At 35.5% G+C, this 22,526-nt stretch overlaps 2 protein-coding genes across 5 annotated transcripts in view; one reads left to right on the plus strand and one right to left on the minus strand.

Moving 5' to 3' along the window:
- On the plus strand, nt 1-16,728 carry TUBE1 (tubulin epsilon 1). Of its 4 annotated transcripts, XM_026511618.4 has the most exons (12): nt 1-112; nt 213-286; nt 894-946; nt 3,669-3,726; nt 6,806-6,921; nt 8,412-8,533; nt 10,713-10,900; nt 11,121-11,296; nt 12,104-12,244; nt 14,723-14,863; nt 15,415-15,589; nt 15,900-16,728. In XM_026511618.4, exons 1-12 carry the CDS (start codon nt 88-90, stop codon nt 16,056-16,058), a joined length of 1,428 nt encoding a protein of 475 aa, XP_026367403.1. In that variant the 5' UTR covers nt 1-87; the 3' UTR covers nt 16,059-16,728. The 4 variants fall into 4 exon arrangements, with proteins under 4 accessions (XP_026367403.1, XP_057167120.1, XP_057167121.1 ...); XM_057311137.1 differs by lacking the exons at nt 1-112; nt 213-286 and having other exon boundaries at nt 906-946; nt 3,669-6,390; XM_057311138.1 differs by lacking the exons at nt 1-112; nt 213-286; nt 894-946 and having other exon boundaries at nt 3,673-3,726; nt 4,975-6,921.
- Nucleotides 16,411-22,526, minus strand: part of CCN6 (cellular communication network factor 6) — a 17,343-nt gene continuing 11,227 nt past the window's right edge. Inside the window, exons 4-5 of the mRNA XM_026511598.4 lie at nt 19,138-19,331; nt 16,411-18,064 (exon numbers count right to left, since the gene is read on the minus strand). Coding sequence (XP_026367383.4) covers nt 17,783-18,064; nt 19,138-19,331 — 476 coding nt within the window. The 3' untranslated portion in view covers nt 16,411-17,782. The remainder of the gene's footprint in view (nt 18,065-19,137; nt 19,332-22,526) is intronic.

Here is a 22,526-nt window from a genome sequence, read left to right on the forward strand (position 1 = left end):
CCAGGCGCGCCACTGGTGGGCGGGGCTTGCCCGGGAGTCGAAAGTAGGCGCGGGTTTCCTAGTCCTCTGGTCCGGCCGCGCCGTAGCATGACCCAGTCGGTGGTCGTACAGGGTAAGCTGCGCGGGAGGGTGGGCACTCGGTCGCCGCGCAGCCGAATGGCCTTGTTTGTCACCTAATGGCTACTCTGTTTCCCTCTTCTCGCTGATCGCAGTCGGCCAGTGCGGAAACCAGATCGGCTGCTGCTTCTGGGATCTGGCGCTAAGGGAGCATGCCGCCGTCAACCAGGTACCGGCCCCGCCGCCCGGAGACCCCTCGCCTATCACCGAGGCTCGTCAAACAAGAATCAGTCCATTTTACCTCTTATCTGACCGGCATAAGGTGTATGGGATCTTCTCAGGGAAGAACAAACTGGTTTTTAAACGTTTGTTGTCGTTAAAACAAATCCTGGGCGAAGATCTCAGTCTTAAGGCTACCTGATTCTCAGGGTCTCATTTTTATCAGGACTGTTGTGAAGAGCGATGAGATAGTATTGGGAAAGTGCTTTGTAAAATAGGTAACATGTGTAGTAGTATATTCCTGAATTTAATCAACTTTAAAATGATCACCAGGAATCTAGACAAAGCTCTTGTTTGACGCACCTGTTCTACAATCCTATGGGGGACTCCTTTCTTCAGCACCCTCTGCTCAACTTAATCCATAGATTTTACAGCATTTATTTTTTAGGTAGGAAGAATCAGTCTAAGCACTTTATGATAACTTGCACTTTTGTTGTTATTCTCATAACCGAATACCAGCCGTTACAGTATTGTGAGATTATTAAATAGAAAGGATTTTATTTGGGAAAGAGGCAAAACTTAATCAAATGTTATAAATATATTTTTTTTCTTTTTAGAAAGGAATTTATGATGAGGCAATAAGCAGCTTCTTTAGAAATGTGGATACCAGGTAAGATGGGATTAAAGTCTATCACATAGCGTAATGATTCTTTTCATGTCATCTGATTGGTGAGAATTCTTCAAAGGACAATAAAACAATGGATAACTATAAAGAAGTTGTCTGGCTTTTTTGTTTTTATCACGATTGAAAGCATATTTTTTTTCTCATTATTCTCATATCATTAATATTTCTCATTCTGCAGAGCAGGACAGTAGGTTTCCTTTTAAGGCCATATGAAGGAACAAAAAGAACCTTTAGTGTGCCTTCTTTCACTTTTATTTATTTTTAAAGATTTTATTTATTTGAGAGAGAGAGCATGCGGTAGCACAAGTGGAGACAGAGAGAGAGGGAGAAGCAGACTCCCTGATGAGCAGGGAGCCCAACATGGGGCTCCATCCCAGGACCCCAGGATCATGACCTGACTGGAAGGCAGACACTTAACCAGCTGAGCTACCCAGGCACCCCTCATGTGTCTTCTTTTAACATGACCTTGAAATAAAGTTTTACTGAAGGGGTACTGAAAGTTTCCTCAGGGTATATTGTTAATGCATTCGAGAATGACTAATTTTTTAAAGAAAAATATTTTTTTACGCTTCTGTGATACTATTTGTAGTTAGGAATATTTGTCCTATGAATAGAATGTGCTAAAAAGGAGATAAACAGTTGTCAAATTACTTTTGTTTATTTAATAAAGAGCATATGTATATTTTATCTGAAAGTAATTTTGACATTCAAGGTATGTCCATAAGCTTTTAATGTTTAATCATTAAGTTTGTGTATTTTCAAAATAATTAATAAAACTAAACTGGTGGACTTGAACTAAAAAATATATCATGAATATCCACCTTTATCTAATTCAGTAAAAATTCTAGTTCTAGTTTGAATTAGTTGGTTGGGTATTTGAGGTAAGTTATCTCCTAGGGGAGGCTAATTAGTCTCCACTTCGTTGGTGAATCCCAGAGTCTGGCCCTCAGACTAGCAAACTGAGAAAACTTGTTAACATCTTGAGAATGAGTCCATTGCTTTCCAGTACAGGCAGATAAACCAAACTCAAAGAGAATGGTAGATTAAAAAGCAGAAAGTAGATGTAGTAATTGACAGTAGGAACCATAACTCAAGAGCACCAGGTCTTTCTTTCCCTTCAAAAGCACTTTCTCTTCTGTAGGAAATCTACCTGAAAAGCTAAATAATAGAAGGTTGCTTGGTGATCGTGGAATCAGACCAAGGGGAGTTAGGTTATTACCTTAATGACTGATGTCATTTATCTTTATTATATGGAGATATCTATTATCTAGGATTCCCTCTTTTTTGCGAATTAGAACATCCTCTCCCCTAAATACTGTTAAGAGACTCAAGTTTGCCTTTGTAGTACTTCCTTTTATGTGCTTCCCTTCTAACTGAGTTCCCACTCTCATCCCCTCTACTCTTGATGGTCAATCCATTCATTAAGTATTACTTAGTCGAGACTCAGCCGGGGACCTTTTCTTTCTTAATAAGGTGACTACGTAACTATACTCCCCTGTACTTTGTTTTATAATTCAACGTGAGAGCATTCTTATTTCCCCAATCCCGAGTTTATCCAAAAAGGGGAGATGAGTCTTGGCATTTTACTCTTCTTTCTATGTACTAGCAACACCTGCCAGCATCTGTTCCATGGTGGTACCAAAAAACCTTTAAAAAACAAGACCACATTTTGGTGTACACGGCTATATCTATTTGAGGAAATGACCATACCTTTTTAGTAGCATACTAGGAATTTACCTGTACTAGAGGTTAACAGACCTTTCCTGCAAAGGACCAGATGGTAAATATTTTAGGTTTTGTAGACCATAAGGTCTGTGTCACATCTGTTCGACTCTGCTGTTGTAACAGGAATGCAGGTATAACTTACTAGTACATAGGCAAGTGGGCATGGCTGTGTTTGAATAAAACTTTATTTAGGAAAACAAGCAGCTGGTCAGAGTTGGCCCAAGGACAATAGTTTACCAACCCAACCTATAGTATCATCTGTGCTCAATTCAACTTCCTTTCATATAGTCTTCTTGTAAGTTGTATTGACTCATACCCTGTGTTTGGTCATACATGAAGTTACTTTAGTTCAACATGAAATTCTAGGAACAGCCTTAGATACTCATGATATATAACTGGTATATCAGTTAATGTATGTTCAGCTACAATAGGAAACCTCATTAATGGTGGCTTACACAATACAAGTATCCAGTTAGCCCATCTAAAGAAATCTGGAAATTGGGTGATCTAGGCTTGGAGAAGTGCCTTAAAAGACCAAGGTACTTTCATTTCATTATTCCTATTATGTTGGCTTCTTGTCCTCATGTTTATTTTTTTAAACTATAACGTGGCAGCCTCCACTCCATGCATCACATCTGTATTCATGTTCAAGGTAGGAAAAAGGAAGAGTTGGCACCAACTACATCTGGTCCTCTTTATCAGAAAAGTTTCCCAGAATATCTCCCTTTATCTCATCAGTAAGAACTGGATTACATGGCCAGCCCTAACTACAAAGAAAGCCAAGAAAAAACACCTCACTTTTCAGCCTAAGGGGAGGGTAGGCAAGGGAGAAGAATAGGAATGGCACCTTCTACGTTGCCTTTTGTGTCTGCCTTACCAGGCCCAAGTAGCTATATTATATAAACGGGAGTTAACTGTATTACCTAACAGCAGTATTAGCCTTGGAAGATATTACGACCTTTTCTCATTTTTTATCTTTCAGAGTGGTTGGTGATGGTGGCAGTATTTCCAAGGGGAAAATTTGTTCTTTGAAAGCACGAGTAAGATCTATATACTTGGATTCTTATATTGTGTGTGTTCTTAAAATAACTATACTTCTGTAACTATCATGAGAATAAAATTTTAACTTCCCAAATTTAAAGTATTTACTAAGCCACATTTTAATATACATATAGTTAAGCAGACATTTATATCTACCTGGAACTTTAGGGGGAAAATTTTGTGCTTAAAGTAAAAACACTGTATCGTTAGCATTTTTTAATAAATATTTCAGGGGAAATACACGTCTGGGTAAATGATAACAAAAGGAGCTTTCTTAATTTTAAGCCTCAGACACATGCTAATGCTGGTTAATTTTTCATTTGAAGATAATTGAACGTTTCTTTTCATCAGTTACCATTCCCAGCACAAAGCACAGATCCAGCCACGTTATAGTGAATACCATACCCATGTAAGACCTCTTGAACAAAAATGCTTCAAGTCAGTAGCCCATATTTCGTCTTAACCTCATTCCAACAACACTTCTGCAATTATTTCTCTACAACAAACTGCTTTTTCCAGTTGTTGATTAATAATCTTTGTAACAAAAAAGAAAAGCAGTTTGGATGGTAGGAATTGAGACAATAAGGACCAGACCTGGAATTGTGGCTGGAAGAGTAAAAGGCAGTAGTGTTGTGGTACCTGGGAACTGTCTCCTTATATCTGTAATCTCTGATGTCCTTGGAAAACAAAATTTATTGGCAGAGACCATGTGCTTATAGGCTGTTCAGATGATTCACATCTGGTATATCCTGCATGCTATGGACAGTGCTAACATCCTAATCCAAATCTTACAGAAAAAGTAACATTGACATTTCTCTAGAGTGCTCCCAATTTGAGCTCTTTCCCACCACTCTGTCAGTGAGCAAGGTAGGAGGTGGAGGAAACACTATTGGGAAAGAATAAATCAGTGTGTCCTGTCACCTTTGACTTGTCCTAGAAGGTACTTTTCCATTTTTCCTTAGGAGTCTTGGTATTATGTGGCTGTGATCACTGAAGAGTCTAGGCTTCACAAGATAACTTCATGGTTAGGTCCTTCTGCTGTGTCCAGTATCATAGGTTAATGGGTAAATACTCAGAGTTTTGTAATCCTCTATTACGATTAAGGGAGAGCTCAGAGACCAGAAAACTATCACCAGGTTGCTCTGGCAGAAAACAATAAACATCAAATCCTGAAACAGTTGTGACTCCAGACCTTGGATGGTGGCGTGAGGAACCCAGAATAATTCCTCATTTAATTAATTTCCAAGGAAAAAGAAATCAAAGGCTTGATGTGACTAGAATTGAAAGAGTTCTATACCATGTCAGCATTTTAATGCTCAGTGACAATGACAGTGATGATTCTATGAAAACTGACTTCAAGAGGTGCTTGAATGTCCATTTGTATTCTGCCCGTCGCTTCCTTTGCAGGATTGCAAGGTAATGAGGGTAATTTTCCACAGATTATCTTAAATAAGTCTGTTTTGGAACAAGGCCATTATAAGCTAATTTTTTTTCTTTTTGTAATCTTACACAACTTGTAGTATACTATAGTTTGCCCATACAGTGAAGTCTCTCTTATGGTTGATTAGGTGTTAAAGTCAACATCTAGGTAAAACTTGCATATTATCATAAAATATCCTAGACAAACCCTAAATTGCCAGTAAATAACCCTATGTAGTCCAGTGTACATAAAATATATGTATATTGCTTGCTGTATATAAAATAGCACATTTGTAATACGTAATTCTGTAGTCTTTCTAATATACTTCTGTGATTGTACAATTAGAAATATTTCTGATATACTGGGTAAGACTAATTTCTTGCTTATAGTAGCATAGTTAAATAACTACACAAGCAGTTTAATTCACAGAATTTAAATGGGCATAAGTTGCAACCCCACGGTAGTTAGTACCCCATAAATATCGAACTTGACTATCTCCTCTCCATAGGAGAGCAAAGGGTTTGGTGGTTAAGACTGAAGATTCTGCAGCCAGGCTAACCGGGTTTGAATCTCCGCTCGCTCACATACTAGCTGGGTGATCACAGCTAAGTGACTTAGCATTCCCAGGCCTCAGTTTTCTCGTGCGTAACACGGGGGTAATTATGCATAGGGGTGTGAGGATCAAATGCGATAATACACGTAAAGCTCTTAGAACACTGGCATGTAAGTGCTTAAAGTCACAGCGTCACAAGAACTAAAAAGAGTCCATAAACCAAGCACTTTCTCTGTGACACTGAATCAAAGAGTTAATAGCTTTGTAGTATACTCGAAGGTTATTTCAGGATTTTTTTCAGCTTTTTAATTTAACTATTTATTTTACTTTTTCACTCCTCTTCCTCAGTGTAGAAAACAGGGGAGGCACAAAATAGTGAGGGTAGGGGTTTATAACCCTACTGCCAAGCTAGCCCTGCCTACATTTTGCGGTGATTCCCTCCAGTCTTTTCTGTTTTTCTTTCCGTACTTAATTTTACGTTTTATGTTCTCATTTTCTTCTTAGTAATACAGGTTGTCTCCCGTGTCGGTAATGTTTGTGATGATGAATGAGGTTTTCTTGGGCGTAGGGACCCTGTTGTCGTCTTTGACCTCTCTCCAGAGCCTTGGTTTGCACCGGATAGTTGAGTTTACTGATTTGAATTGGGCGGTTCTGGGCTGTGATTCATGAAGAGCAGCGTGGTTGTTCCTGGTGAGCAAGGGCATTAACATACCCTACATTTATTGAGAATTTTTTTCCGGTTAGGGCACCTTTTAAATTTCTGAGACCTTGTTCTCAAAACATTTACAATCACGTAGGCACATGAATAAAGGAATTGTTAGAAAATCAGTTGAGGGATTATTCAGTTCCTCCTGCCCCGGCCCCACGTGGTGTTTTGGAGTAGGAGAAGAGTTTCGAACCCACCTTTTAATTGTATTCCACCTCCTGAGCAAAGTGCAATTACTTTTTCATTCTTATAACAGATTCTACATAAAGATTCAGATAACGATTTGATTAAGCCTAAGCTATTAAAAAGAACAATGCAACTCTTAGGTCATAAATTCATTTACAGAGTTACTAGCTCTAAAGAAAAATACGCTAGTTCAATTTTATTTCTCTTTCTCAGGCTGTCTTGATTGACATGGAGGAAGGGGTAGTAAATGAAATTCTGCAGGGACCATTAAGGGATGTGTTTGACAGCAAGCAGCTCATCACTGATATTTCTGGCTCAGGGAATAATTGGTGAGAATATGCCATATGTAAAAATTGAATGTCATCTGAAAAAAAATGAATGATCTTTCCTTCATTCTAATAGGTCCTGCTGACATGAAAGCAAGATCTAACCTGCCAGACCTGCCTCTAGGCCTTTCGGCCTATCATCTTTTCCTGGATAAATGATGGGGTTTCTCAATACTGAAAAGCCATCAGTATCATAGTTCTTTCTCTCCTTTTTTTAAGAAAAAAATCGTGAAAAATGGATTTACTAAATTCCTTGTAAATTGATTCTTACATAATACTAATGACAAAAGTTTTAACTATTTTTATAAACTGTTCTCTTACCGATATTATTTGATTCTATCAACTTCTCCAGTTGGTCAGACTTGATAGGACTGATAAGAGGTGCAAGTCAGTGTCCCAGCATTAAGCTCAGCCTGAGGCTGTGTTTAGCTCTTAAATATATAACTGTCTGTTCTTCTTAATGGGGTAAAAAGCTTCAACAATGATCATTTGAAAATTTACTTTGAGACTGTTTTTGCTGTTTTTTAAAAATTAAGTAGCCTTGTTATTTGCAAATCTAATATTTACTCATTTATCTATTTGCAGTCTGTCCCTCAGGTTCCTAATGTGTAGTGATACCATTTTGCTAAAGCATGAATTTACTGGATCCCTGGCTGGCTCTGTCAGAAGAGCGTGCAACCCTTGATGTTGGGGTCGTGAGTTCGAGCCCCATGTTGGGGGTAGAGATGACTCTAATAAATAAAACTTTAAAGCATGAATTTACATTCTGCATTCCTAGAGACTCATCTGGGGAGAACCAGCCACTAAATGAATTCACCTGCCCACTTACCTGGCTTTTCACTAATTGTGTAACTTTTTCTGTAATTTTTGAGTTACACAACCTGACTGCATATCTGGGGAAGTCATTCAGTCATTTTTTAATCATTTTAATCATTTTTTAATGCATCAACATGCTCCTTGCAAATTTGATTAATCAAAAGGGCTTACAGAGCCTTATGAATATCAGTTTTCTATTGTGTATCATTTCAACTAATGATAACATAATGTGACCAGTGTTTTCTCCTATATTAAACCAATATGTTCAAAATTTTTTATTTTGAATGTCTTTCTAGTTGACCACATTCTGCTTTTTAATATGAAAAATTTACTGCAGAGTTTATTTTAAATGGAGATGAGAAAAAACTATGTAACTAAAGTCTTATAATTATACCTTAAAAAAAGAGAAAAAGAAGATAAATTTAGAAAACCATAGTTTAATATCCATTGATAATGAGCTACTTTATCAGGATATTTGAGGATTATAGAGCTATATATTTGTTACATTTTCTATCTAGTATCTTTGAAATATCACAATATGATTTATTCCTATGAAACAAGAATTAATACAGTAAAAATCCTTTTTCAAATTTTTCTGTAATCTTTTCATTTAGATCAGAAATAATAAAATCTTGAAATAATAAATACCAGGGTGTAATTTATATTCTTTTTTTCAGGGCTGTGGGGCACAAAGTTTTTGGCAGTCTTTATCAAGAACAGATTTTAGAGAAACTCAGAAAGTCGGCAGAGCACTGTGATTGTTTGCAGTGTTTTTTTATAATACATTCCATGGGAGGAGGTAAAGTTATTCACTCATTTCCAGATAACAATGTGAAGTGTAAATGGGAATTCATTTTGCAAACAGTAGTCTGTTTTCAGACCTGTGCTTAATAAAGGTACAACTTTTAACACTGTATATGTTTGAGTATATACATAACTGCTTCTTATTTTAAATTTTTGTCAAAATTTGTTGCTATTACCATTGTTTATAAATTGGAGCCCTTTTAAGAGTCAATACAACTGAATCTGAAGTTTTTTCTTCTTCTACTTTTAGTTTCTTTTATAAAATTCCCAACTATATTTCAGTATATGTGAGCTTTCTGGGAATGCTGACTTTCTCCTAAGAGTTTGCTTGTCTAGTCTCATATCCCACCTAGAAGCTAAGCACTTCTGGCTTGTTCAAAGGTATCCTTGCTAAGTAATATCAGTACTCTTTAACTGCCTTACAAGTTTTCTTTGTGTGCAATAAGAGACATAGATAAAAGAAATCCTTTTCGTCAGCTCCTTTAAATCATTCCTTACATAGCAATTACCTTGACCCAGAATAAATGATCTGCATTGCTTTCTTTCCCCAGGGAAGCCTGTACCTTGCAAATGAAGTATTTTGCTCCTCTGTTTTATGAACTAGAAAAATATATTTTGCTAATTTCCAATAGGATTAGTGATTTTTAAAAGAAAGATTTGCCATGCTGTTTTTCTCAGATTAAGATTTTATGTTCAGCAGGTTATATATATGGATTTTTTTATACATATTATTCAGTATGATAACATTTTAAAATTAAAGTTACACTTGCTATGTAACCATGCCTTTAGAGGACTATCATAATCATTAAATTAAGAAACAAATTTTCTTTGTACTAGTATAATTAACCTGCTAGTTTGGATAAGTTTTCAAAAAACCAGTTTGATTTATAGTTCATTATGATGCCTTTTTTAATGCCTCTATTACTCAAAATCTCAGAAGACTATACTTTATTCATAATTTACTGGCAAAAATAAATAATAGTGAAGTTTATAAAGGGTCTCCTTTCCCATATCTAAATCCTAGCCTCTCTCTTCACAGAGAATCAAGTTTGCCTATGTCTTTTCTTCCAAATATTTTCTATGCCTTTAAAAGTATGTGTGTGTATTTTAACATAAGATCATGCAATGCATATTATTCCAACATTTTTTCACTTTATATCTTTCCCGAATGTCTTTCAATATCTTCTATGTGTCCTAGAATTCAGTTGTGTTAATATATAATAACTTTTGAAGTCCATTTCCCATTAGTGGATGTTGTTTATGGTATTTAGTTATTACAAACAATCCCCACTTGAACACCTGGTACATACATTTCTGCTTATTTTTGCCCCAATAGCTGTAGGTAGTACTCCCAAAAAGAAAGTGGGACCAAAGAATATGTACATTTTAAATTTTGATTGATATTAATAAACACTTCCTACATTATTTCACCAATCCATACTATTAGAAACAATTTATACAGGTTTATTTCCCCACACTGTCACTAATACTGAGTATTATAAAACATTAATATATTCAAAATTAAATTGTTTTAATTTGGATTTGTTTGATTAGAAGAAGGGTTGAGCATCCTCACATCTATTCACCTTTTGATTTATTATGAATTACATATTTATATACTTCACCCATTTTTCTGTTGTATTATTCATGTTTTTTTGGTTGTTGATTTGTGAGACTTTTTTTTTTTTAAGATTTTATTTATTTATTTGACAGAGATAGAGAGAGAGAGACAGCCAGTGAGAGAGGGAACACAAGCAGGGGGAGTGGGAGAGGAAGAAGCAGGCTTCCAGCGGAGGAGCCTGATGTGGGGCTCGATCCCAGAACGCCAGGATCACACCCTGAGCCAAAGGCAGACGCTTAACGACTGAGCCACCCAGGCGCCCCTGTGAGACTTCTTTATTAAAGAAATTTAGTCCATCATCATATATGTTGGATATTTTTTTCTTAGTTTGCCTTTTTCATTTTGTTTCTAGGTTTTATATATGTATATATTTATATGTTTTTGTCATTTTTAATGGAAGCAAAACTGTCTTCTATATAATGCTCTGGTTTTTAATATATGTTCCTACCAAAAAAACCTATAAAATTCCAAGTTCCTCACAATTTTATTTTGAATCATTTATGCTGGATTTTTTTTTTGTTTCTGTTTTTGTTTTTGCAATTTTAATCCTCAGGAACAGGATCTGGACTTGGCACATTTCTTTTAAAGGTGCTTGAGGATGAATTTCCAGAAGTATACAGATTCGTGACGTCAATTTATCCTTCTGGTGAGGATGATGTCATAACCTCGCCTTACAATAGCATCTTGGCAATGAAGGAACTTAATGAGCATGCAGACTGTGTGTTGCCCATTGACAACCAAGTAAGAAATGACATCATAATTTATGGATATATCATATATACATTCAGTCTTGTGTTAATGCTTATATATGCATAGGAAACATTCTCTTCACTTTTCAGTCTTCCCATCTAAGAGGAAAAATAAGTTTAAATTGTTTTTCTTTCTCTTCTTTCCTTCCTGGTAGAATGTCATCTATGTCTGCCCTTGCTAATAGCTTCTCTCCCAATATTTTTCCTTTAAGTCTTTATTTGACATCATTAGCAAAATTGACCTGATGGTGAATTCTGGAAAGTTGGGCACAACTGTAAAGCCAAAGAGTCTGGTTACTTCAAGTGCTGGAGCTGTTAAAAAGCGGCACCAGAAGCCCTTTGATGCAATGAACAACATTGTGGCCAATTTGCTGCTGAACCTAACAAGGTAATCCTATTGATGGCAAAACTTAGGACAGTTTAAAAACTTCACTTGGCCTCTGATGATGCTTGCAGTAGCATTTTTGTAGTAGCACTTTTCAGTTTTTCTAAGTCGTGGGAGCTTCTTTCTATTTTATTTTATTTTGTCTAGTGTTTTCAGATCTTGGAGTGATAGACCAGAATTTTAATTTCTATTACTCCAAAGCAGCATTTTCCCAGGTGCATTCCAGAGAATACTAATAGGTGTTAAATGAAAAAGTTGGTCACAGATAAACACTTGAGAACTTGGTTAGGTAACAGTAAGCACATTTTTTTGGGGGGTAGAATGTCCTCATCTTTTAAAGCAGCTAATACCTCCTTATTGTTAGTTGGTCCAAGATATTTCCTTGGCTTTGATCTAGAAGATTGCTTTGGCATTATTATATTCCAAATTATATAGCACATTGGGCAGACCCTTGAGGAACTTAGTGAAGTTTATAGAATAATTAAATAATTATTGACTTGTACGTGTTTAACTCAAAGTCTGTTTTAAGTAAGATATTTTTGTGTATGTAATGTGCAACACAGTCGTGTGTTGGTTACATGTCATATAATCCACAAATAAGAATTGCTATAGATGTTGTGTGTTAGATTTTAATGACCTTTCTACATGATATTCATGATACTAAATTTCACTAATACAGAAAAAAGGAGCATATATTCTCTACTGAAGAACAGTGTACAAAAGGATTTAAGAATGTCCGCTGAATGAAGTTACAAAGTATAAAATTTTAACATTAAATTTTTTTCTCTTGCTTTAATGTTAATTTTTTAGCTCTGCAAGGTTTGAAGGGTCCCTTAATATGGACCTTAATGAAATCAGCATGAACTTAGTTCCTTTTCCTCAATTGCATTATCTTGTGTCAAGCCTAACACCTCTATATACCCTGGCAGATGTTAACATTCCTACCCGAAGGTAAGATATAGTAACTATTCCAATGACTTAATAATTTGAATTACTTTTTAAAAAATATTTTCAGTTTGTAGTAACTGAGTATTTTTTCATGTCATTTTCTCTGTATCATTTTCATTATTTAAATGCTTTATTTACAAGTCATTGTTTAAAAAGTCAATATTAAACTATTTGACATTAAATCTAAATTTTTAAGCTAATGAAATTCATAGAGATTTGATTTTTATTGAAAATGATTTCAGGACTTTGACGTCTGACATACTTAAGTCTGAATGCTAATTCTGTCACTAGCTACAGGACCTTGGGCAGGTACACCTACCTCATATGCTTGTTGGGTATATTGAATAAGAGTATCTTTAAAGCACCATAGAAGTCTTTCCATTTATGGTAGCTGCTGTATTATCATTTCCAGAACACTTTGTTTTGTAACTGTGTGTCATTTTTAAGCATAAAACTTAGTCTACTTAACAAAAAAGTGTAGTTGAAAATATTCTGAGCATATACAGTGATGATAAGCTTGAAAAGGTCCCACTGGCATCCACAGTTGACTGAGGGAGAAGGTCCTGTCAAGCTCTGTAAGAGGAAAGTATGTAAATGATAAAAACCGGATTAAAGATCTTTTTTATAGTTTAAATTTTGGCAAAATAACAATTCTACACTGTAAATGTCACAGTGCTAGTAACTTTTATATAAGCTGTTAACAAATAACCAGTTATGCCAACTAATAGATGGCACTCTTTCTGCATGGGACGCTGATGACCTTAAGTTAAGCAACTTGCATGGTATATGGAACATGGTAATCATTCACTAAATATTCACTGTTATTGTCAGCCCCGCATATTAAAAATTAGTGTATTTAAATAAAATGTGCATCTTCAATAGGGACACATAGAATGTAAATTGGTGCTAAACTATTTACTGTACAATAGTGATAATCAGACATTTTTACATTTAAAGTTAATTCTTAAAAATAAAGACAGGGAATTTCTAATTAAGTTCAGCATAAAGAAAAAAATGTTTGACTTGGTCCTTCAACCTGAATATTTCAAAGCCAATTAAATTTCTTTTAATCCTGCTTTTGGCATATTTTGATAAAAATCATACTGTTGCAGCATTTTGTATTCATATAATCATAGTTTGTAACAAAGGTTTATTTTTAAAATGTGTTTGTGAAAATGTATAAGGGACTTTAAAGATTTTACACTCTTAGGGAACTTGTCACAATGTTCTTTTTATTTTTGTGTTCTTTTTTCCCCTTTTTCTGCTGTACTATAGATATCTCAGAGGCTGTCATATCAGCACATATACTCATTTATCCTTCAGTAAAATAATAAATTGTTTTGAAGCCAGTTTTAAAACTCTTTAATTTCTTATTAGTAGTAAGAATGTTTTTTGTTGTACCTTTTATTAATAAATGTCAGTCCTGTACCTCATCCCATTTTTATCAAATGAAAATAAGCACATATGAGAAGTGTGTATATGTTTCTTGAAATTCCCTATTTCTAATGTAAATAAGTATCCCAAAATTACAAAAATCTCCTTACTAGTTTTTATATTTTGCAGCAGAGGATAAATCAAGAGTTTGCCCACTTGTTGTATACTGGTTCTTATCCTTTTTTGGGTTTCCTTAACTCCATAAAAATGCCCAAAAGCACATACACACCAAAATTTTGAACACAGTAGAGATTTACGAGCCCCCCACAGCTCACCATTCCCTAAAGGAATCTTCTATTCTTCTTGCTGTCACATACCCAAGATCGAATCTATAAGCTCCATTAGAGTAGAAATTTTTGTTGTTCACTGCTGGATCTCTGGCACTTAGAATAGTGCCTGGCACACTGTAGGCGTTCAGTAAATATCTGTTGAATGAGTAGGTAACACAGTGTGAATTCTGCAGCTCTTCCCAGACAGTCTGCAGACGCAGCATCCAGAATCTAGAGTTACCTAGGGAGCCTAATTATATTTGTACTGAATGACGTGGGATTTAAGAACCAGGCTGGGGCTATATTACAGACCTAGGATCCTGTGTATTACTAGATAGAAATTTGTTAGCACCTTTTTCTTCCTCTCTTTAAGTAAAGGATAAAACATGTCCTCCTCTCTTCTCATATTTCTCATCAAGATTGTTTTGAGAAAATGATAGCTGAAATGTAGAATGTGGGGGCACCTGGGTAGCTCAGCCGTTAAGCATCTGCCTTTGGCTCAGGTCATGATCCCAGGGTCCTGGATCGAGCCCCGCATCGAGCTCCCTGCTCGGCGGGAAGCCTTCTTCTCCCTCTCCCACTCCCCCCTTGCTTGTATTCTCTGTCGCTGTCTCTCTCTCTGTCAAATAAATGAATAAAATCTTTAAAAAAAAAAAAGAAATGTAGAATGTGTCTGTATGTGAAGTTTATTTACCTGGAGGTGACTATCTTTGCATTTTGTAGTCCTACATAGAAGAAATAATATTTTGTATGAGCAGTGATTCTTGCATTGTTCTAGGTTGGATCAGATGTTTTCAGATGCCTTTAGTAAAGATCACCAGCTAATTCGGGCTGACCCCAAACATAGTCTCTACCTCGCCTGTGCCCTTATGGTCAGAGGAAATGTACAGGTTTCAGATCTTCGCAGAAATATTGAAAGGTTTGATTTTATATTTTCATGATAATTTATGTGTACTGCTTGTGACCGTGGAGCATAGTAGTTCAGAGGGCCTCTCTTCAGGTTCTAGCATGCCACTTAACTGTAGTGTGAAATGTAAAATAAGAATAATGGTACAAAATTGTTATTTATGAATAGTGAATGATGCAGGAGATATTTTATTTTCTGAAAGTGTTCAGAAAATTTAACTACGGTTGTTTTATTACTACCACTGCACTGCTAAGTTTTATGTTTTACTATTTTTTGACAGTCTATTTTTCTCTATTTTTCAATAGAGAACTACTCTATTGAAGTACAAAGTAAGGAAAATTGTAATATTTTCATCTCTTTTTCATCCCCACGTTTAATGTCCTCCTAACTAAATGCCCCTTAGCTCACTATCAGACTGTACCATGGATATTGCTAATAGTAAAAATTAGATAACTTACATTATATACTGAGCAATTAGAATGGCACCATCAGTAACATCTGCTGCCATATATGGCAGGTCCTTTCAGTACCTTCATTCTCACCTTTGGGTTTTTGTATCTCAGATTAAAACCTTCTCTACAGTTTGTCTCGTGGAATCAAGAAGGCTGGAAAACCAGCTTGTGTTCAGTACCTCCTGTGGGCCATTCCCATTCATTATTAGCTCTAGCAAATAACACATGTGTGAAGCCTACCTTCATGGAACTGAAAGAGAGGTTCCTGAGGCTCTACAAGAAAAAGGTAATTATCAGCACACCTTTGTAACTGTGTGTGTTTATTTTGGCTATTTAAGATGTCTCCTCTCAAATTACACTATTACAGATCGGGGCAATCCTGACTGCTATATTCACTGTACTGATTATAACTGGAGAGGTTTATTTAGACATCTAAAGGAGAAATGTCATGAGTTTACAGGATTGGAGTTCTCTCCTTTCTCTTGTAAAGCTGAGTAAACTATCATTTTAATAAAGAATTATTTATGTTTTAGGATAGTTACATATGTATTAAATTTTCTGAAAATGGTCAGCATTATCCAGTTTTTTATTTATAGGCTCATCTCCACCACTATCTGCAAATCGAAGGGATGGAAGAAAGCTGTTTCATGGAAGCCGTGTCATCTTTATCAGGGCTCGTAGAGGAGTACAACCAGCTGGATGCCACGAAGAGCATGCCTGTGGAAGATTTACCTAGACTAAGCATAGCTGTGTAAAAAAGAAACCCCAAATACAACTTTTACGTTTCTTAAGTTTACACTGGTTTTTGTCACCTTTTCTTTCTGTTTCAGAATTTTTGTGATTCAGAAAACCCAGTTTGCACTTTTCCTATTAGAAAGCATTTTTGTCTTAAAAAAAAAAAAAAAAAAAAAGAGTGATTTTCGTTTCATCACAATTTGTGGATGATACCAGTCTGTGAAATTAGTGAAGTCCTAGTACCTTAACTTCAAATATTTGTCTTCAGAAAATTCCCCTTTTCTAAAATTGAGAAAACAGAGTTCTTCAATATTTTTATTTATAGTCTCGTATTTAGGCATTTATACAATAATAATCATGTCTTCAATAAAATCTTATAAGGTATATTTTTTTATTTATTTATAATTTATTTTTTCATATTCTGTTTAAATTCTCCTGATCTTTTAAAAGCAAGTACGAGGAGTAGTAGAAGAACACAATATAAATACTTCCGTGTAATACCCACTAACTTTTCGGGGATAGCTGTAAAGGAGGTTTTGTTGCTGCTTTGGGTAACCACATGTTTGTACTCAATCACATTTATTTTACATTTATTTTAACATGTATATGTATTAAATTATCTTTAAATATATAATGCTTTTTTATTAAACCAGTTGATTTTATAATAATAAATGTCCATATTTTTAAACAGTATTGCTTGTTATTATTGGTTTTGCTTGTCACCATTTATATAAGCATACGGAACATTACTTAGCTTGACCTCATCTTCCAAACCTTATGGGAAAATGACTGTAATAGTCTATTGAATGTGTTTCAGTGATCATAATCTCCAGTTATAGTTTTAACATTAATTTATCTTTAAATATAATTTATATTTTAAATCCATAGGTGGATTTATCATTTAAAGAAGTAACTTTTAGGAACAGTTTATTTTCAAGCCGAAATAATCTGTGCTTTCTTTAGTGTTAAGTTTTTAAGTTTCTTTCATTTTCAAAGTAAGGATAATGCTCTTGATCTTTATCTTGAAAATTTCATTTTTTAGTATTTGGTATAAAAACTTTTAGATTACAGTTGTCAATAATGGCCAAAGAAGTTCTATTTTCTTCTTTCAAAAGAAAATAAACTGATAGGATAGGGGAGTGGAAATTATATTTGCAGTTTCATCTTATTCCTATTTAAGAATTAAGCCCAGAATCTTGCTCACATGTAATGATTATCATCTGATGGAATCCTAGGCTACACTGTCAAAGTACTGATAAAAGTTTTAAAATATAAAATTTTAAAAATGTTCTAAATTTTTTACACATCTTCAAAGTATTCATTCCAGATTATGGAATAAAATGTAAATTGTATAATTTTTGCATTATGTATGGAATATGTAGATGGAAGCAACCATCTGTGTATTTCATAGTTTTACATTTTAAAGAATTCACTTAAGATTTTTAAGTCACATATATATGTCATATATATATAATTTATATGTTTATATTTTGGTGCAAAAAATTTATATTAAAGCACAGGGACAAGACCTGTGAGCAGAAAGCTGCACCAAGTTTTACATGTGTTTTTAAGAGAACATTTTTAATAGCTTCTAATGCCTTAAATACAGTCATCTGAGAATAGGTAGGTATTCTTCCCTTTTGTAAATCAGTACGGTAGATCTGCCACCCTTTTAAAACCACTCTAATTTTCTTATGTAATGACATGATTACCTGAACTTAACTTTTCCCATATATACTAGGTTTTATAGGATCTTGAGCTCAGAAAATACATCTCCTGGATCTCTGCAGTTCCTTTGACATACACAAGATGTAATCCACAGCATCTTCCATTTAAATGACCCTTCATTTGGGCAATCAAATTGAATGGTAATCATTTTAGACTTATTAGGGACACAGCATCTCTTATCCAAGCATACTCCACAGAAAGTGGGTTTATAACTCTGAGTGCTTGAGCATCCAGAAAAGACAAATTTTTCAGCTTTGAGGAGTTGGAAAGTAGGTTGGCACGTTTTTCCTTTGGGGATCTGAAAAGGTACATAACATTAAGAAGACATTCCTTAATGTGGTTGCAACGGTTTAGAAAAGTGATACTCTATACAGAAACACAGAGATCAATTATTTCCAGGATATTACTATTTCCCATTTAGTGACTTTCAGCACTCTCTTTTCTACCTTCGAAATCCCCTCACCAGAGGTCTGTCCTCCCTGTTCTTGTTCCATCATAGTATAGGACCCGCTCCCCAATCTGTTTTGCTATCCACTCTTCACTTAGTTCCATGGTTTCCACAATGAAAATTTCTCTGTCTTATTTAACATCAAGGGCCATGTCATATTAAAGGTTTATTTACTACCTAAGACTTAGCAAATTCCCTAAAACAGCTCAGACAGTTTTGAGTGGATGAATAAATGAATACGTATCTTAATCCCTTTAAAATTGAGCTGTCAACTTCTTAATACAGTAGGGAATAACCTGGAGATGAGAAGACTTTTAACATTCCTAAAACTTACTCTTGAGACCGTAATCTTGCCTCGTTCTAGAAGTAGGACCAGGTCTGGCTATACCGAACAATTCTAAAGTATTTTGTCACAGTCCTTCGGCAAGTTTACCAAGTAAGCACAAAGCGTTTTGGAAATGGTGGTTTCCCCTCCACTTGGTGATCTATAACCAAGGTCAGAACTTCTCTGATGTTCATAATGTCTGTTTTTATAATTATGATGTAGCAACCAGAATCTTTTATCCATTGCCTTGACTCCACTACATAAAATTAATATATATTTTTTAAAAATCTGGAAAGGATCTACTTTTAAAAAACATACATGTTGGGTGTACCAGAAGTAATCAGGCTGATCAAGACCCACATTGTTAAGCTGTTAGCATATCTAGAATCAGCAGGGTAATATTACCTCTCCACTTGGTAAGATTTTCCCCATGAAGTGCAGTTAGATTAATCTTTGTTTTCCTCTGAGATGGTTTAAGAGTTACAGTGAGGTGATTTTATAAGAATCACATACCATCTATCCCTGTAAAACACACGGGCACTTTTTGGGAGTCTCTTAATATTGAATTACAATGAAGTTAAATCTAATTAAATGTTACCTTTACTCTCTCCGATATATTACTATCACAAGGTTGAATATAACACAGTCTTCTCTCTTTTCTCATTTCGCAGTTGCTATTTTCATTGGTGACCCGATCGGATATTCCCATTCCACATGTTCTGGAGCAAGGGGTCCACTTCGTTGCTTGTACGAGACATTTTCTTTTCCAAATAAGTGGGAGATTCCTGTAAGCTAAAATAAAGGGGGGGAGAGTACATGTGTATACATGTATGTACTCTGATAGACCACTTTTAATCATTATGTTTCAGCTAATAGTTAATAGATCAGAACCTTTTACCTGATTACCTGAACTTAACTTTTCCCGTTTCTGAGTAATGTGACTCAGAATAAAATAAGCTTATGGTCTAATTCATCATTCTCTTTTTCCCACTTTCCAAATTACCTTTCAATCAAGTGTGACAGTCCAATTTCTTAGGAAGAATAAAAATACTTTATCTTGGAAAATCTGAGTAGATGCGTCCACATGCCTCTGCTTAGCTCATCTAGAGAGGAAACTACTGTGTTTTCTCTGGTTCTTGCCTCTTGCTGGATATTATTTTCAACAATGAAATAGACATTAGTAGGATTAAAGAGTTCAAGATATTAATCAGAACAATGTCTTAATGTTAAATTTCGTATTATGTTAAAATCTAAAATACAAAAGTTACATTTGAGAATAAACTATTGAGGCCAGTCATTTTTCCTCCACTTGTTTTAATCTAGTCTTTTAGAAAATTCTCTACATTACATTGAACGAATCAAAATAATCATATACTACGTCATGGCAAATCTGTAATCTATTTTATTCATTCAGCTTAATTGCTATGTTCCCTATAGTATCAGGCCCGTTGTATTCATCCCACTGGCTAGCCATTTCAAATCACTTCTAGAAAAAGACGTGGCAAGGAAAAGATGAATAGATCTATGGGTGGCTGCGTAAGTTGGTGGATAGATGGTGATTCCTGCTTAGCAGAAGGGAGGGGAAGGGGATGAATAATGAGAATACAATGAGTCCATAATAATTCTTCCAACTTATAAATCCATTGGGAGCTTCTTGTTCTGCTCATGAATGAATCAGGCTACTGCTTCGTTTTAAACAAACTGCATATTGGTTTGTTGTCTCAAAGCATTTCCTTAAGGTTAATATGCATCCTAAAATAGATGCTTGGAATAAGGTTGTGATTCGAGTCTGAAGTTGAACATAGCAAAATTCTGGCTACATTACTTCAAAATGCCAATTTAAAACTCTGAAAAGACACTCCCCCCCCCAACCCCTGCAAACCGCCTTCTTGATAGGAAATATCAGTCACTTTGAAGTATCTGCTGTCTTCGAATAAAATGATACTTTACTGCTTTCAGTGTTATTACAGTAGGATCTTGCGACTGCACAAGAAACAGAGAGAGGAAGCAGAAACATGAAGATACCTGGAAGGTAGACAACAGTTTAAAGACCTCAATGCAGGAAGCAGATTAAAAGCCCAGCACGCATCTGCAATAAATAAAGGTAGGTCAGATGATCATCTTACCAATAACCCCCTTAAAGTTAAGCCAAGAGCTGCAGCTCAGGAATTTAACATTCATTAAAAAGCAAGAAAACTAGAAGAGCTTTTAAAGAGTTTATTTAGTATTTGGTGAGCAGTGAGGAAAGCATGGGGGCATTATGTCACTGCCTGCTTCATACGGAGTAAACAGAACCTAGATTCCAACCATAGGCCGTCTGGAATTCAGTAAGAATATAAATTACTATCACAAATATACCTTAAAGTGTGTGTTTGTCATTGTGCTTAATTTTAAAAGCCAAACTTCTCTTTGGGCTCATCAACACAGTTTCAAAGTTAAGCAGAGGAGAGACTTAAGATATACATCGCATATATAGTATATACATATACTTCCTTTGAAATTTATCGAGGCCTGTGATCTCAACTACCAAGAGCACAGGGGCAGATTTTCTCATTTTTTGTAGCAAAGCACTAACCACGAAGAATGACCATCTAACACGCCCTCCAACAAGGTTCCAAGTGAATCCTCTTGGAACTGCTCTACCGCCGCAAAGGAGACCGACTGAACTTGATCCAAAGAGCTTTACTTGTGGAAACTGCTGGGCTAAGGTATTTTCTCACCAGCGAGGTTCATGCATGGGTCCCAAGAACTCACACTGAGTCCCTCAGATCCAATGCGAAAATCAACTGTTCCTGTACATTTTGAAAAAAGAACAGTTTGGCTTAAAATTGTAAAGAGTTTAGAGCATGAGTACTGTCCTGCTATTAGCTGAATACCATGAAGTGTGGTAAATGCAAGCTCGCCACAACCTGTTAATTATTTTCAAATTAATTGGCATAATGGAAGTCTCTGAGAAAGCTTCTTTCATAGAGTTAGTTTTTAAAATACCTAAAACATTTCCCTGATGATAGTTGCTTTTATTAAATATCCACATAATACAAGTGAACTGAGGAGTTTTTAGCGTAAATATCCCTTCTGTATCTCCATGGCACCTTTAGTTTCCTAAGCTCTAAATGTTGATAAAAAGGCATTCTTGATTTCTGGTTGAAAACACAGATGTGAATAGTAACCAGGCAGGAACACTAACCCCTTTGAGTCCTTTCTCATCTGTGCTTCATTGATTGGTGTTTTTGAAACTCCTGTCCCCAAAATGCCCTGGCACTTAAAGAAGATATTAACTTAGAGCTGACCAGAATACAACCTTTATGAATATACAGAAACTCACTGCAAATGGTCAGGTGCTCAAGGTGTGATACAGAGCCTCATTACAGGTCTCTGACTACTCACATACCTGGGGAACCTTCTTAAAAACACCTGTGCGTGTGTTGATTTAGACAGAGGTTGGTGACTGGAGAGCTTCACTTCCAGAGTAAATGAAAAGACAATCTTATGTCAGCCATTTTCTATTTTTAGAAACAATATTTACAAATGCTAAACATCCTCTTCAATATTTTTAATCAGTGGGCTTCCATTTCTGCTTTCATCATATAACAAATTTGCCTTTGAAAATTTTGGGGACTGGATGGTTCGCACTTCTTGCCCATAATAAAACAAGAACAGTTTTTCTCAGGGTACATGTGAACAATACTTGGTCAACTTTCCTGAGAAGAGGTTGAGTGTAAATGAGCAGAGGCATAGGAGAGTTTTTCTGACCCAGCAGAGCTTTTAAAAACTGGAAAGTTTTACTGGAAAAATCTAAAACATTATGACGTTTCCTTTTGAGATACTTAGAATATACCTCTCTGAGGCAGACTGAGCAACGGCACAGCCAAACTAAATCTCACATTGACCACTAGTCAGGAAGTGCTTACGAGTGCCTATGGTACATCAAAGGGACATGAAAGAAAACCACAAGACGCCACACGTGAAAAATAAATATGCTTCTAA

The sequence above is a fragment of the Ursus arctos genome, unplaced genomic scaffold (genome assembly GCF_023065955.2).
Source record: "Ursus arctos isolate Adak ecotype North America unplaced genomic scaffold, UrsArc2.0 scaffold_13, whole genome shotgun sequence".
In the NCBI taxonomy this organism is placed as follows: Eukaryota; Metazoa; Chordata; class Mammalia; order Carnivora; family Ursidae; genus Ursus; species Ursus arctos.